The 17,480-nt window shown below is 39.2% G+C and overlaps 1 protein-coding gene across 2 annotated transcripts; it reads right to left on the reverse strand.

Annotated features, from left to right (window-relative positions):
* Nucleotides 1–13,056: 13,056 nt before the first annotated feature.
* LOC109044770 (N(G),N(G)-dimethylarginine dimethylaminohydrolase) lies at nt 13,057–16,535 on the reverse strand. 2 transcript variants are annotated; one of them, XM_019062682.2, is made up of 2 exons: nt 15,101–16,535; nt 13,057–13,390 (listed from the first exon to the last, which is right to left on the reverse strand). In XM_019062682.2, exon 1 carries the CDS (start codon nt 15,996–15,998, stop codon nt 15,105–15,107), a length of 894 nt encoding a protein of 297 aa, XP_018918227.2. In that variant the 5' UTR covers nt 15,999–16,535; the 3' UTR covers nt 13,057–13,390; nt 15,101–15,104. The 2 variants fall into 2 exon arrangements, with proteins under 2 accessions (XP_018918227.2, XP_018918226.2); XM_019062681.2 differs by having other exon boundaries at nt 15,086–16,533.
* Between the last annotated feature and the right edge of the window lie 945 nt (nt 16,536–17,480).

Genomic DNA, 17,480 nt, shown 5'->3' on the forward strand with positions numbered 1-17,480 from the left:
ACGATCAGCAACCAGGCTATTTACCTCGGGGACCAGGAAATCTTAAATTTTTAAATTTAATTGCTTGAAGAGTTTTAAAATTTCGGTGACTGTTATCAATATATATAAAATATTCATATAAACTTCAAAATTAATGTTACTGTTCTTGACTCAACACAATAAAAGCTATCATCTGTTAAGGCTACTCTGGATGAAACTTGCTCCTGCTTGAATCTACCGCATCATACCAGGAAGTTAGAGAACACACACTGACACAGTTTCCCTTCAACTTATCAATTTTAAACAGACGGGAACATTAAATGAGTTTGTCAAATAGTTTTAAAAAAATCTAAAAAATTACCAACATAAAAATACCTGGCATTACAGTTTGATATACTACACGTGCACGAGGTGGGCATCCCTCCGTCTGGTTTTTGAATCCGAGACTCATATCAGATGACTGTCGGGAAACTGGCCGAAGCAACATCAATTGATGAGCCCCATGATCTATGATCAACATGTCGAGTATGCTGCCGTGTTAAGGAAGAACGCCGTATGAACATTCGAGTGTTGCCAAATTTCCCTCGATAAAACATGTTTTTCTTACAACATTTATGCATATTTTTCCTCGAAAGTTTCAGATATCCTAGATTAAATTGCGTACAAAATTGTCTGAAAATTTTGGAGAATAATACTCGCAATTTTCCCAGTGAATTCGGTTTTTATCGGAGGAAACTTGGCAACGTCTGAAGGCTCATACGGCGTTTTTCCTCAGCACGGCAGAATGAGACTCACGAGCCAATGTGACATACTAGTCACGGGCTCATCCAGAGCGCTGCCGTGCTAAGGAAGAACGCCGTATGAACATTCGAGAGTTGCCAAATTTCCTTCGATGAAACTTTTATTTTAGAGGAAAGTTATGAATATTTTTCCTTTAAATTTTCAGAATCTTTAGGTGAAATTGCGGACAAAATTATCTGAAAAATTGGAAGGAAAATATCCAGAGGCTTACCAGGAAAATCGTGTTTTATTAAAGGAAATTTGGCAACGCCTAAAGGTTCATACGGCGTTCTTCCTTAGCACGGAAGAGCGAGCCTATGACCCGGTCAATTAAATGCTCCGATATCGTGGTCATAAAGCGGGGAACACGGAGCGATTTAATTCGAACTGGTCGACTGGAGCTGGTGGACCGAAACTGGTTCAAAGGCAAGAGCGGTCGCCGAGATTTCGGAATCGAAAACGGCGGTGGTCCGAGTTCGACTCCGGGGCAGAGCTCGTTTCCGGAAAACCGGCGGCGCAGGCGGATGTGGGTCAGTAAGGGGAAAAGGTCCCTTCCTCTCGTGCTCCGGAGCTCCGGCCGAGGCTGAGGCGCCTTTCCAGTCCTCCGCTACCCGGGTCATCGACCCCAAGCCCCGCGCTTTGAATACAACGATGCCGCATCGTATACCACAGGCGAATTTTCACCGAAAGCTCTCCTTTTTAGGCCTGTTTTCATACACTGATAAAAAAAATGGATTTAACAATCTGGATGTAAAAAGAGTGCGCAAAAACTTACAAAATGCAGAATTAACACTGAAAAAAAATTCTCGGCGTTTTTACCAAGGTCCGTTGGTACCTTCACCATCTCACTTTTTTTACCAATTATTGGTAATTTTATCAAGAGAGACTGGTAAGCTGACCTAAAAACCGGTTTTTTTACTGTTTTTTTCAGGTAAGAATACAACTTTTTTTGGTAATCAATTCCCGGTAACTTTGCCATTTTATCTCGGTAATTCTACCACAGTCGATAAAAAATATTGGCGTTTTTACCAAGGTCCAGTAAAGTTACCGAGAAAGTTCAATAATTTTACCGAGATTTCTCGGTAAAATTACCAATTTCGTAAATGGTAATTTTACCAAGAAAAAACTGGGATCAAATAGAACCCTGAATTCTTGGTAATTTTACCCTTTTCTTAGTAAATACACCGAGATTTTTTTCAGTGGACTAGCAGTTACTTTAGCAATGTCAAGATGTAAAACTAACTGCCGTAGCGGGTAATTCAGCATTGTATGAGTTCTCGCACACTTTTTTTTTACATCCAGGATGTTAAATCAACTTCACTTTTTTTCGGCGAAGTCCTTCCTTAAACAGCCCCTTCCCAAAGGAGGGCCCATATCGAAAGCACTAGACCACGTATCTCATTTGCGGTGTTTAAAAATCTCCACTCCCATTTCATTTTTTTGAAGGAGAACGGATCAATATTATTCCTTCAATTTTTCACAGAATTTTCTACGCACAGAGAAGAAAATTACGCAAGTTTTCAATATTTGACGTTGAGCAGTTTTCCATCTAAAAAACTAAGTACGACAGGAAGTCTGCAACGTCGCAAACCGAGATACGTGGTCTGGTAGTTTCACCGTCTGTATGGTTTACATTGTCATCAAGGGAGGTTTAAGAAATCCTTCAATAAAGCATCATGAAAAGGACAATTTTTGCCATACTCCGAGTAAAATTCAGCGGTGTAACTTCAGGCATGGGTCCTTGCGAGGCATTACAATGATTTGGCACTGCAAAAAGCACAAAAGACGGGAGAAGAAGTCGACGCTTTTGAAAACTTTAAAGGTAGGTTCAAACCTATCTTAAATATAATCCCTTTCAAAAGCCCATCTACAAAATAATACTGCTGAAATTCAATCGAGGTTTGCAAAAATTATCTTTTTTATGTTGCTGCGTCTAAGTTCTCCTTCATTAATCAGCGTTGCGCTAAAAAATACTCACAATGGATTCCAGGTCCTACTTTTCTAAATGGTCGTGCTTACAATGTAACTTTTATGATAATAAATGGTTCAGTCTCTAGAATTATGCTCCGGTCTCCCGTCAACAACAATACATTATTTCTGGAAACGAAATAATTGTTACCATACAATTAACATTGTAGCTACGACCAGAAAAGTAGGTTGGACTTAAAATCCATCGCATACGGGCATTGTGAGAGGAACAATTCTTTATTTTCTCGGGTGAGTAAATCCTCCGATACATATTCACCTGAGTTGCTAAAAGCTTACATTATTCAGCTTCAAAGTTTCAAGTGCGGAAGTAGAACTGTTTAAGAAATTAATGGCCAACTATGCAAGCTGAAAAATTATCAGAATATCTAAAGTTAAAAGATCATAAAGGAGGATAACCTTACCGAATAAGAAAGATTATAATAACACTATTTGAATGGGCTTTGGCTTAAATTTTCTGAATCGTAAAGTTTCAAGACAATTTGGCAGCGATGGATCGAGTAATCAGTCAGATTCATTTCGAAGATTTATTAATGCGTCTGCGTGCGTGGTTCAATTTCTGATTCATGAGAGAGAATTTATTGGCCGGCTTTTACGTCATCAGTGGACCGAAAGGTCTCTCGGTGGATCGTCACGATAACGATGCTTATAAGGCAATTTATTCAAGTTTTCTCCATTGAAACTGTGTGAACTCGTGGAATAATAACACACATATTGGCAACGCTGTGTAAGAAATTTTATAGAACTGACTGCAAAAATACACCCTCATTGTAGGTAGTTAAGGAGCTGAAGATTTCTACCTGATCCGATTCTCGTGGGAGGAGTTCCAAAAGATATGAAACCCCCCTCCACCCCACCACTCGAAATTCATCCAAAAAAACTTAATTTTTCGTTATTTTCAGGAATTTATTTACCTCTGCTCCCTCGACCCTCTCCTCACAAGACATTTTCGATCTTAGATGTTACGTCCCGTTGGCAAAATTGTCCAATATGTCTAGTTCGTGAACTTAGAAAATGTTTGCCCCATCATCCGCAAACTGGCCATTCCCATTGCCCAGTTCGCGAAACTTTTATTCGGAAAGGACCATTAAACTTTTTAACAATTTCATGAATAATAATTAGATACACCAATGAATAAAACAATTTTAAAAAAATGAAAGCCCTTTTAAATGAAAAGATAAACTGGGTGGCCAGCTCGCGCACTGGACAGGCCGAAGTCTGAAAACTACGCTAACGGGCCGAACGTTAATTTTATATGCAGTCCATATGCTACCCGACGACCACTGATCGATTTCTGACTAATATTTCTCGAGATTTTTAATGAAATTTAGACGTATCAAATTAAAAACAAATAAAATCTATAAATATTTACAGGTTTAATTGCTCTCAATTCATTTTAAGATTTTTCAATAAAAATTCTCAAGTTTTTTTTTATTTTTTTTACAAACCCGGTACTCGAGTAAACAAAATCGATCTTTAAAAATTTGCTCATTCGAGGGCGAGGGGAATGAATCTCACAGAAAATGAATGATTCTTAGCAAAATTCTGGAGGAAAGTTTTTGTTTTGAAAGATTTTTAGAAGTTGAAGAACAAAATATTCACGAAAGCCTGAAACTCGTTGCGATCAATCAGAGAGCGGCACTTTTTTATTGTAGGAATATGATTGAGATGTCAATAATAATACTCTAACTGCAATAATAACTTAGGTACTCTGTTATTCGGGTGTTACAACTTTTCTGAAGAGGTGAGAAGTGCCTTCAATTTTGAACATGCAACGCGTTGCATCAAGGCGCCTAGTCCTACTAAGGGCGAGATACCTCGTAGGTCTCATTGATCACCGATTTGAATCGGTCAATCTAAAAAGACTCAAGCGTCAGAAATTACAATACAACAAAAACAGTAAAAAACATTTAAAAGTATACCTGAATTGCCACTGAAAACTTAAAGCGATGAATCAATAATCATGCCTTGTTATAAAATCTGAGATATGAAACATGTCGATCATTACAGTTTTCAACCTTGTTTCCGCGTTTCCATTTCCGGTGTTTCAGTCTTTTTAGGAATGACCGTTTTTATTTTGGTCTTAGATACTCTAGCCTCATGCCACTAACTGGTGATACTCTTCCTACTTGGGTAAATAGTCATTAAAGAGCTGTAATCAGCGACGAGTCCCGTGCATCTTTGAAGAAGTGATGAAAGCGAAAGTGCCTTCAACTTTTGAATAGGCAACACGCACATCCGTAGGACACGAATAGTTGCATCAAGACGCCGCAGTCAACTCGGTCTAGTCTTTGTAAAGCGGAAGCGTTTCTAATTTTTGAGTATGCAATCCGAACTTTCAGGATAATGAAAATATACGAAAATTTTAAAACAACTCGTCAATTCGTATAAATTTTGAAAAAAAGAATGAATTAATTTGTAAAATTGATTTACATATCCTGTGCATTGTTTTGATACTTTTAGGTTTCTCTTAAAATCCCGCGAAATTCGTCAGAAAGTCAGTTAGTTTAGTTTAATCAATGAAGAGCGTCAAACCTTGATTTTCGGTATCACAACACCAGCCAAAAATTTGTTCAGGTCGATAGAACTCCTGTAATTTTTTAAAGTTGAGACTATCTGATTCTCGCAGAATCGCGAATATTTCACCAAAATACGCTCATTCACTGAACCTGCAATTACAACCGAAATGGGTTGAAGTTGGTTGGATATGGATTGAACGGTGTCATTGACTCACGCTGTTAATCTAAGCGCGGATTACAAAGACCTAACGTAAAATTCCCTGTCAGGCGATTTATCTGTTCGCCTCTTTCCCGCTGGCATTGGATTGTGGGTGACGTTATATGCGTGTGTTAACGGAGCAGAATGACGTAGATGGCCTAGCGGATATTCCTGCGATGCAGGACTTTGGGACACTCTTATTCCGATTACCTTTCTCTCCACCTCATAGCTCAGGAAACACAAAGATTACTCACCTCCCGAACATCATTAAACTCAGAGAGCACTTGAAACACTAAGAGTTAACTTTATATCGACGGTGAAACTAAGCACCAGACCACGTATCTTGGTTTGCAAAGTTGTAGACTTCATGTCGGACTTTTTTAAACGGAAAACTACTCTACGTTAGTTTTTGAAAAATTTCCGTGTTTTTTCTTCACTGTCCGAGAAAAACTTTGTGAAAATTTCAAGAAGTTATATTGATTTGTTCTCCTTCAAAAAAATTAAATGGGAGCGGAGCGGAGATTTTTAAACCCCGCAAACGTGATACTTGGTCTGATACTTTCACCGTCGATTGTGTAAAAACTCGATATCACAGAGCATTTTTTTCAATAAAGGGGTTATATCAGCAATAGCACTTATACTTCAATAATAAAATTTATTTTATCCATGAGAAATACCTGTATCCAAATTCATGAATATTTGAGGATAGAGTTTTTATCATTTAAAACTGTTACAAACAACGCTCATAGAACGTCTATGCTCATTTTCTTGAGGGAAACCTTTGTTCGCAAGTTTATTTGATTTTCATTCCAGCAATTAGAATAATTTTAAGAAATTTTCAAGTGAGTAGGTGTATTCACTTGATGCCCTTCTCTCGTAATTTTCTCTCTGCGATGCCCTCTTAAATAGTCATTTTAAGTCGTGATAGTTTGGTTCGAAAGGCATCATTTTTTCTGCACGATGTTCCACGAAAGAGAAAAATTCCTCGCCAAAAATTAATTGATTCATGAATCAAGGATGAAACTGGAACAGAAGTCACCTCTTTGATTTCCAAAGAACCATGAAAATATATCTTTTTTTGAGCACGATAAATGTTTTTAGCTAAAATTTAAATTATGGCCCAGTAAGAATAAATTTTAATTGTACCAAAATAATTGTAATCTTCCGTCAAATTTCTAAGGCGCGATGATATAACTATTTGAACTCTCCGGAATGCGTGAGGTATCACGCCGCATTTGAAGGCGTTTTCAAATCAGCCAAGTTCCGATACCCGGATTATCGTTTTGCATAGTTCATATTCTTTTGTCTTATTCCGTACCACTTGTTTCTTTTTAATCCTCGTATAAAAACCACCCATTTGCTAAATACAATTTTAGCTAGAGCGCACTTCAGCTATGCATTCACCACTGCAAAAATGTCACAGGAAATCGACAAGCCCAGCGTGCGTGGAGGCTATTTCCATTTAAATCTTCCGTCACATTCTTACGGCGCAATGATACAACTATTTGAACTCTCCGGAATGCGTGAGGTATCACGCCGCATTCGAAGGCGTTTTCAAATCAGCCAAGTTCCGATACCCGCACGGTGCCCCTGAACTCACTTTAAATGCGACTTTGTTGTACATCAAAAATTCAAGTTGGAGGTTGTAGTGGGGTACTCCCTGATAGGTTTTTGGGCATTTTCGAAATAGGTTGTCGGAGCTCCTCGAAAAATAATCGCATTTTTGTGGTTTTTTAGGGGTAAAATAGCAAAATCGGCCTAGGGGCGACAAAATTAAACCCCCTCTCCCTCATCCTTGCCTAGACCGATCTGAATTTTTAGTATGTTTTTACCTGGTATATGATGGGACTTTTCTGAAATTTTCATGCCCATACAAATTTTTTTGCTCCCGCGGCAGCGTTGCCAAGTTGCGGACTCCAAAATATCGAATTTAATGATAAAATGAAGGTTTCGGAGTGTGATTTCCATTCAAAATCAAAAATTCAAATTGTAAGTTGTAGTAGGGTACTGCCTAATGGGGTTTTGGCCAATTTCGAAGTAGAGTGTTTGAGTTTTTTGAAAAATAATCGAATTTTTGCGGTTTTTTAAGGGTAAAATAGCACACTGAGCACGGGGCGGCAAGTTAAACCTTTTCTCTCTCATCCTTGCCGTGACCGATCTGAACTTTTAGTATGTATTAACCTGGTATAAGATGTGTCTTTTCTGAAATTTTCATGCCCATACAAAATTTTTTGCCCCCCGCGGCAGCGTTGCCAAGTTGCGGACTCAAAAATATCGAATTTGATGATAAAATGAAGGTTTCGAGGTGTGATTTCCTCCAAAATTTCACGAAAAATGTGCAATCTGAGAGTTTTCGATAAGAAAAGGCATATTTGAACAATTTAGAGTTGCAGTGTTGCCAGCTTTCGATTTAAAATTCGTCAAAATGACCCAAATCGCGTTGCAACCTCAAGCGCTGGATTTTTATTTCGTTCAGAATTGGTTATTACGGTTCTTCTGTACTCTATGCATTTAGGTACCATGAAAATTATGCCATTACTTACTTGATGGGTGCAGCTAACTCAAAAAGAGAGGCCGGAAAAAAGCGATGAGTCTGGGGGAAAACGAGCGGTTCGGGTTGACAGAAAGTTCTTAAATCTACTCCATCTCCAGAAAGTAGAATTTGAGAACTTTCTCCCACCCCCCAAACCTTATCCCTGTTGCAGTCAATCCTTTGAACATCTTATCTGAAATTTTGCCCCCGAATTTTTCCAAAAACACACAAAAAAAAATAAACTAGATGACGAAATTATGACTTTTTATGATCGGAACAAACCTGATGGAGTCCATCTAAAGTCAAGAGGCCTCTTGATCAAATCAAAATTCGGGGGCAAAATTTCAGATAAGATGTTCAAAGGTTGACTGTAACAGGGATAAGGTTTGGGGGGTGGGAGAAAGTTCTCAAATTCTTACTTTCTGGAGATGGAGTAGATTTAAGAACTTTCTGTCAACCCGAACCGCTCGTTTTCTCCCGACTCATCGCTTTTTCCGGCCTCTCTTTTTGAGTTAGCTGCACCCATCAAGTAAGTAATGGCATAATTTTCATGGTACCTAAATGCATAGAGTACAGAAGAACCGTAATAACCAATTCTGAACGAAATAAAAATCCAGCGCTTGAGGGTTGCAACGCGATTTGGGTCATTTGACGAATTTTAAATCGAAAGCTGGCAACATGCAACTCTAAATTGTTCAAATATGCCTTTTCTTATCGAAAAACTCTCAGATTGCACATTTTTCGTGAAATTTTGGAGGAAATCACACCTCGAAACCTTCATTTTATCATCAAAGTCGATATTTTTGAGTCCGCAACTTGGCAACGCTGCCGCGGGGGGCAAAAAAATTTTGTGATGGGCATGAAAATTTCAGAAAAGTCACATCTTATACCAGGTTAATACATACTAAAAGTTCAGATCGGTCACGGCAAGGATGAGAGAGAAAAGGTTTAACTTGCCGCCCCGTGCTCAGTGTGCTATTTTACCCTTAAAAAAACGCAAAAATTCGATTATTTTTCAAAAATCTCAAACACTCTACTTCGAAATTGGCCAAAACCCCATTAGGCAGTACCACTATCACAACTTACAATTTGCATTTTTGATTTTGAATGGAAATCACACTCCGAAACCTTCATTTTATCATTAAATTCGATATTTTGGAGTCCGCAACTTGGCAACTCTGCCGCGGGAGCAAAAAAAATTTGTGATGGGCATGAAAAATTTCAGAAAAGTCCCATCTTATACCAGGTAAAAAACATACTAAAAATTCAGATCGGTCTAGGCAAGGATGAGGGTAGAGGGGGTTTAATTTGTCGCCCCTAGGCCGATTTTGCTATTTTACCCCTAAAAAACCACAAAAATGCGATTATTTTTCGAGGAGCTCCGACAACCTATTTCGAAATTGCCCAAAAACCCATCAGGGTAGTACCCCACATACAACCTCCAACTTGAATTTTTGATGTACAACAAAGTCGCATTTAAAGTGAGTTTAGGGGCACCGTGCCGGATTATCGTTTTGCATAGTTCATATTATTTTGTTTTCATTTCTAACCACTTGTTTATTCATAATCCTCCTATAAAAATTACCCATTTGCTATATACAATTCTACCTGAAGCGCACTTAAGCTATGCATTCATGCTTGCAAAAATGTTAACGGAAATCGAAAAGGCCAGCGTGCATGAAGGCTATATCAATATTTCAATTCCACCAGTGTGATGATTTGTCCTGTAATCAGTAGCGTTGCAAGTTTTGAGATGTATTGATCGATATGCCATTTAAACCTTTGGAAAAGAATCGATAAACAAGGATGTTTGCAACGAACACCTTAATATTCGATTCTGTACCATAGCTTCAAATGGAAAAACATCGATAATCGACCATTGACACATTGCCACTGCCTGTAAATAAAAAATCAATTTCAATAATATTTTGCGGATCTTATTGGGGGGAGGGGGGGGGGAATTTTTGCCTTTTTGATCCTAATTTTGTTTCATGTATCCGATTAAGTTTGTAAGAATGGGTTCAAGTAGACCGGAAATTTGCATCGTTTGAAGAAGCTCCGATTCGAGTTTCCCTTTTAGACTTTAATTAGGATCGATATAATTGATACCAGTGGTGAATGAGGAATTGAGGATTCTATAGCTTATTCCAAGGCATTTCGACCACAAGATTCTGTCTGTGCATGGGTCAACGAACTGCCTTATTTGAGAAAGTCTGCGGCATTGAGTTTCCAGACAAACTATGTAAAAGTGACCTTAAAACTGCTGAAATAGGTCTGTCTGCCTGGCGATAACTTGAACAGTGTTGTGGCGGTAAACACTTATATGGAGATGAGAAATAAATGTTGAAGCGTGTGTAAAATAACTTTTTTCCTGACGCATTACAACTATCAGTGTCAGTAACCCTCTGCATCTAGACGCAATACTGGGAACAGGGTAACCGTCTTTTCGGCTCATATTTTCTGTTACCTCAGCAGCTAGCCACTATGTATCGTTTTCAATTTAAGATCCAATTTCGAAATTACTATGTTAAGGTGATGTTTCTTAAAGCCGATCAAATGTTTTCAGTACGGAGGCGTACTTTAGTGAATATTATTATGGTCGGCGAGGACATGCAGCTATCGATAGTATTTTTATTGCAACGATTGTTATTGTATCTTTTATTTACTTACCTTCACCTCTAAAGATTTTTTTCATTACAATAATCTTCAGTACGTTATATTTAAGTTCCACAGATACAGTTCCATAAAGTTAAGAAAAACTGCCGTATGAAGATTGTGATATTGCCCTTCTTTCTGATGAGGTATGGATCTTGAAGAGAAGCTACTTTTTGCAGGTAGTTCTTATCGCAATTTTATCAGGCTTATATGAAAATTGCGAAGAAAATATCCAATTTCTTTCCTCGGAGGTATAACAGTCCATCGGGAGACTTTTGCAGAGGAATAGGAGGTATACTTTTTGTGAGTTTTCAGATTATATTACTCCCAAATCACCTTCCATTCACACTTAAAGAAATCAACTTAAATACAGGGTGTTCGTAAAGTCCCCTCCCCCCCCCCCCTCTAACTTTTGACCTAATTGAGGTAGAGATTTGAAACTTGGAGGGTGTTCCTAGATCAAAGGGAGCTACTTTTTGACCCCCCCAAAATTTTGGGGGGCCCCATTTTGGGGGGGTTACGGACCCTAACTTTTAATTTTCAAATGAGAAGACCCCCTTTGTGATACCTCGTTCGAAAGAGCATAAAAAAAGAAAATTTTTCGCGCAAACCGGAAGTCATTATCTCAAACCGTTTCAAAATGGCGGCCGGTCAAAGTTCCAAATGGCCGAAAATTGGCACCTCTGCTATTTGCACATGGATTTGCTTGAAACTCGGTATCTGGGGGTATTTTGGCACGAGAAAAACGAATTTAACGTTAGATTTTCAAAAAAACCCTAATTTTTCAAAATGGCGACCCGTTTAGGCTCAAAAAGGCCGAAAATTTGACAAACTCGATTTTTTTGCCAATGGATTCACCTGAAATTCGGTATCTGGGGGTATTTTGACCCGAGAATAACGAATTCAACGTTAGATTTTTAAACAAACCCTAATTTTTCAAAATGGCCGCCGATTAAAGTTCAAAATGGTCAACAATTGGCAACCTCGACTTTTTGCCGATAGATTCGCCTCAAACTCGGTGTTTGAGGGTATCTGGGTGGGAAACAAACGAATTCGACGTTATTTCACCGAGTTTCAGGCGAATATATCGGCAAAAAGTCGAGGTTGCCAATTGTTGACCATTTTGAACTTTAATCGGCGGCCATTTTGAAAAATTAGGGTTTGTTTAAAAATCTAACGTTGAATTCGTTATTCTCGGGTCAAAATACCCCCAGATACCGAATTTCAGGTGAATCCATTGGCAAAAAAATCGAGTTTGTCAAATTTTCGGCCTTTTTGAGCCTAAACGGGTCGCCATTTTGAAAAATTAGGGTTTTTTTGAAAATCTAACGTTAAATTCGTTTTTCTCGTGCCAAAATACCCCCAGATACCGAGTTTCAAGCAAATCCATGTGCAAATAGCAGAGGTGCCAATTTTCGGCCATTTGGAACTTTGACCGGCCGCCATTTTGAAACGGTTTGAGATAATGACTTCCGGTTTGCGCGAAAAATTTTCTTTTTTTATGCTCTTTCGAACGAGGTATCACAAAGGGGGTCTTCTCATTTGAAAATTAAAAGTTAGGGTCCGTAACCCCCCCAAAATGGGGCCCCCCAAAATTTTGGGGGGGTCAAAAAGTAGCTCCCTTTGATCTAGGAACACCCTCCAAGTTTCAAATCTCTACCTCAATTAGGTCAAAAGTTAGAGGGGGGGGAGGGGACTTTACGAACACCCTGTATAACAATGGTGAAACTACCAGACCACGTATCTAGTTTGCGGTGTTTAAAAATCTGCGCTTCCATTTTACTTTTTTTCCAAGGAGAACAAATCAATATCATACCTCAAAGTTTTCACGGGATTTTCTTCTCACAGAAAAGAAAAACCTTGTAAGTTTTCAAAAATTGACATTAAGTAATTTTCCATTTAAGAAATAGGTAAAGTATGACGGGTAGTCTGCAATGTCGTCGCAAACCGAGATACGCGGTCTGGTAGTTTCACCGTCGATAAGTTGAGCTTTTGTTCAAGAAATGATAAATCGATCATCAAGAAATCTCTGTAATCATGTTGCATATCTGACTAAACTTTTCTGTATTAAAATCGAATAGAACATGAAAGAACAAAAAAGTTTGATTACCAAAAAGAAGAAAAAAAATAAGCTAGTCATATGGAGCCGACTTTCAACTTATTCAATCATTATTTTTTCTTTGAGTCGAACGTTTTTGGGGGAAAATAGGGTTCATAAGTTGCAAGACTAAAGAGGAAAAACCGACGCTAAAATATATTCATGTAGGGAAAATGAAAAATAATCTGTAAAAAAGTTTGCTTGAACACTTTTATCACTTAAAATAGTCTCTTGAAAGTGTTTATTCACCTACTAATAAAAAGAGTGTTTCTCAATTTTTACCAATTTTAAAAGAATAATAAACAAGTAGTCTCAACAACTTTTTTTTTATTTCACTCACTAAGCATAATTTTTTATACTTAAATTTGCAAAAAACAAAGTTGTTATGGTAACGGGTCATAATACTTAGTTTAATTATCAAAATATTACAATTTTTTAACAATAAAATAAGCTTAAGCAATATGAGAATGTACAAACTGTAACCTTAACTTTAACCCGGGTCGCGGGAACCTTGTAGAGTAGGAAGAACGAAGTAAGAGGAAGAACGAAGAAAATAGATAAATAGGCAGTGTTCCTATAAGGTAGTTCTCCAGACAGCCTTTCCACATACGAACTAGGAGGATGTTCATGCCAGCAAAGACCTGTAAAAATTCATAGAAAACTCGTGAGGTTCAGAAAAAAAATTGTTAAAAATCTGGTGTACTTAAAAAATATGGGAGTTCATTCCGCTACTACTCCTATTCAATGAATGATGCGCGTAAATGAGAGCTCAAAATACTCAACTGAGGAGTCATTTTCGTTGGTTAAAATCTTCAAAATAATCTGGAAGAGTCTCCGCGAACTAAAGTGCACCAGTGCATCAACTACTTTTCAAAAATGCAACAATTAAAAATTGATCTGCAAACTCATTGTGACTGTGGCATTAAGCTTTGACCTCTCACTTTCAGTTTTACCCGATAAATATATTATGAGTTCATGTAAAATCAGTCATTGGCTTGCCTGTGCTAGACGTGCCGCATGATTTTTCAACACCCCGCGAAGATAATCAGTATTTCTTTTTTCTCCGTGTTCGCCAAATGCGGCTACCGTCTCCTTAATGTAATTTTTCCTTGCGTTATAAAGTGCATGTGTCACGAGTTATAACATAATTTTTAATGGACCAGTGGACAAAGTACATAGTACAACTCTAAGCATTCGGATATATGATTCTTGTCGAAAATTTTATGTAGACCACGATTCGCGCAACCAAAATTACTGAAATAAATTCCTTATTAAGATGTTTTAAGGTTCTTGACGCGTAAATTCAAACCTCCCGCTCTTGAAAAAACAAAAGTCAACGTGAGTGAACTATTATATCGTACGCCACCGTAATAGTCTCTGCGGTAGGGAAACATGGAAACCCCAATTTCAGTTCTTCGGCTCAGCTGTCGTACATTTTTAAGACGTTTAACAACACAATGCGGGAAAGGAAAATGGATCGATTAAGGAGCCTGATGCTGCATTAAGGCGATCGATTTAGGTGTCAAGACCGTATTTTGTGCGCGAGTTGATTCAAGTAAACTATTATTGTGAGCGAGGAATTCATAATTCCCTTGACCAATGTACCTAAGCTAAAAACCCTAACATCTTAGTTGAGAGTTGATTTTAGTAATTTTTATTTCACGAATCATGTTTTACGTGAAATTCTGGATAGACATGTATCAGAATGCTTACATTCGCACCTTGTTTATCGGTCAATTATTTCAGCTCACTGAAAATAAGAAGATTATTAGATAGGTAACTTTTTGTACGCGTGTAAAGGGCCTCTGGAAAAAGGAAAACATCTCTAACAAAGGGTATACTATCTGTAATTTATTACTAGCTTAAAGTAAAAAAAGTTGAATGATGAGCTTCCCGACGACAACTTCATTCAATTGCAAAACAAGTTATTCTACGCCTTCACTGTTATCAAAATTTCTAATTTTCCCTCCATTACTCTGCGTTGTGTCGCTGCGAAAAGTATATTTTGAAGAGGAAGAAAAAATTAAATGTAAGTTCAGTAGGTACATGTGATTCTAAATTCCTATCGATTTGGGTTATTATTTGGTGATTATTCCTGGTCTGGTTAAAATATAGTATTTGATCTTTCAGATAGTGTATTCCTCGTCTCTCCAATACACTTTTTTTGAGAGGGTGGGCAAGGGGTTATGAATTCCTCGCAGTCTCGTGGTATATTAAATGGCTTCACGCTGTGAGAAATATTCTAGGGGACCGCTTTATTTCTGAGAGGCAAGAGCCTCCCCTCGTGACTGCCCCTGACAATTTTCTGGTTTTTCTTTAAAAGTAGCAAAAAGTACCTTAAAATAAATTACTGGATTAAGAGGCGCGAGCAACGGAGGTGCCGGTGCCGACAGGATGTAGGTCCAGAGTACAGCATCTGATGGAGCCACCGCCCAAGAAAAGCTCGGACAAGTCCACGCCGATCGGATTGTATCCGTGCTCCTTGAGTTGCCTGGCGAAGTTGGTAGCTTTCGAGGGATAGACAACGTTGTAGCCATCACTATACGAGTTGAGTGCGAGCAAGGCAGCGTCTTCCTCACTGGCGATAATGGCGTTTGGGAAGCGGTTCCTCAGAGTGGCCAGGGATGCTTCGTCGAAGGCAGACTCTAGGTAAGCGACGCAGGGCGACGACGGGTCAACCGGCACCGGGTCCAGAACGGTGAGTGCCACGTCCAGGTGGTAATAGCGAGGGTTGACCAGCTTCAAAGTCACCACTTCCCGTTTGAAGACGCGCCTGAGTTCTTCGTGGGAGCGGACGTCGGCTCGGAAACCGGTCCCTGCAAGGATGACGTTGCCGACGAGGGTGAAGTCACCCATGCCTTCGTTCGTGAACGCCGGCTCGACGACTTTAAGACCGAAATTGCGGAACCAGTTCATGTAGGCGGGTCCCTCGGGCTGGCGCTCCGGGTGGCGGAACTTGGCGCCGTAGGCGATGCCATCGAGGACGAAACCCCCGTTGGCGGCGAAGACCATGTCGGGCAGCCCGGGTAGCGGGTCTATGAGGTGGAGGTCGAATCCGAGCTGTTCGTAGGTGTCGTAGAGTGTCTGCCACTGCGCCACTGCCTTCGCCTGGTCCACCGGGGTGTCCGTGTTCATGTAGGGGTTGATCGCGTAGGCAACCGTGAAGAAAGTCGGACGGCACATGAGGATGGATCGTTTGGTCGGCTGTCGGGTTTGTGGCGGGCACCCTTTCCTCGCGCAACAAGACATGATCCACTTCCAAAGTTTCCCGTTCGGTCAGAGCCGCCTCTTCTCAATGTATGTCTTTTTTTCGGCCGTTGCAGCTGGTGCCAAGCGAGGGTCTTCGATGCGTTTCTTTTTTAATTTTATTCTTCGAGATGCGGCCACTATTTTGAATCTTAATGAAAGCTAAGACTTTTCGGCTGAAATTCAGTCAAAGTTCGTACTGATTGATGCGATGCAAAGAGAGCTAGGTTCAGGAGGGAGTTGACTGCGCGCGGCACCACGAGCTAGACAAGAGCTAGTTCTATAATTGTTTAAAGTTCATAAGTACAAACGCGTAAATGTGATCACGCTGGTGTGGGAGCTGATGAGCACTTAAAATAGGGAAGTTGGATAGAGACTGACTGCTTGTCCGAATTTAGGCTGTCGGTTTTTCATATGCCTATTTTATCTGGAGGTGATAGTGGCATCAAAACAAACATCTAGCGAGATCCCGGCTTCCCCCTCTCGATCACAGGCGCGGACGTGGATGAAACTGTCGAGTGTAAGTGGCTAATAGTTGAGCTGTTGTGGGTTTTTAAAAATTCACCGAATCATCTCGCGGTCGCACTTGAGCTTAAAATACACTCAAGTACCTCTCTAGAAGGATGTCTCCTCGTTTTGTAAGTAATTACAAACTTTTTGCATACGGCAGTTAATGACTATCGATAAGCCCCTTTAGTTGAAGGATCATGCTAACATTTAAGTTTGATCCGGCCCTAGTCAGGCCTTGATCCGGAACCAATCCGGCATCAGATGCGTGATTCTTTGCAAACTATTGCGCAGTAAAACTTAAGCAACGGGAAATGTGGGAGTGTCTGCGCAGTTCTTTTCAAAACATCCCACTCTTTATTTCCCCATCAGCGTTATCTTTTATGGACCAGAAAACCCTCCACTCCTCGAGTGGCGTATGACATCACATTGTAAGTATGGAAAAAACGCATCTATCGGGTTGATAGGTTCATTAATGAATGGAAACAAACATGAACCCAAGATGGAGTCCATATAGTTTTCAATGAGGAAAACTAAGCAGATAAGAACAAGGAAAAAAGCGCATATCTACGTGTTTTAATACGCTAGTTCTCCAAACTTTTCTTGTTTTATTTATTTATTTATTTATTTATTTTTTTTTACAAGGAATTTAAAGTTTCGAGGAAAATTTTTCATGATGTTGAAATGAAATACGACGAAGTGTTGTCGGCTATTATAAAACTAAAATTGAAACCTAAATTATTATTCAAAAGATGGAGGATCTTATGGGAGGGGATCTTATTAAGGTTTACAGATGTATTCGCATGAAGAAACTCGGTACCCTGACGATTTTTGGTTCGAATTCAATAACTTATATCTGTAAACATCCCAACACTGATTTCCCGCCAATTTTCTGCTGCCATTTCGGTGTTATTTAGAATTTCAAAAATCCAATGAAAGATTCACTTTCCTCCAGAATATCCCCGGGATACCAAGTTT

The sequence above is a fragment of the Bemisia tabaci genome, chromosome 1 (genome assembly GCF_918797505.1).
Source record: "Bemisia tabaci chromosome 1, PGI_BMITA_v3".
Taxonomy (NCBI): Eukaryota; Metazoa; Arthropoda; class Insecta; order Hemiptera; family Aleyrodidae; genus Bemisia; species Bemisia tabaci.

Coding starts and splice junctions, on each gene's coding strand:
- LOC109044770 (XM_019062682.2), bottom strand. CDS start 15,998: ATGTCTTGTTGCGCGAGGAAAGGGTGCCCGCCACAAACCCGACAGCCG.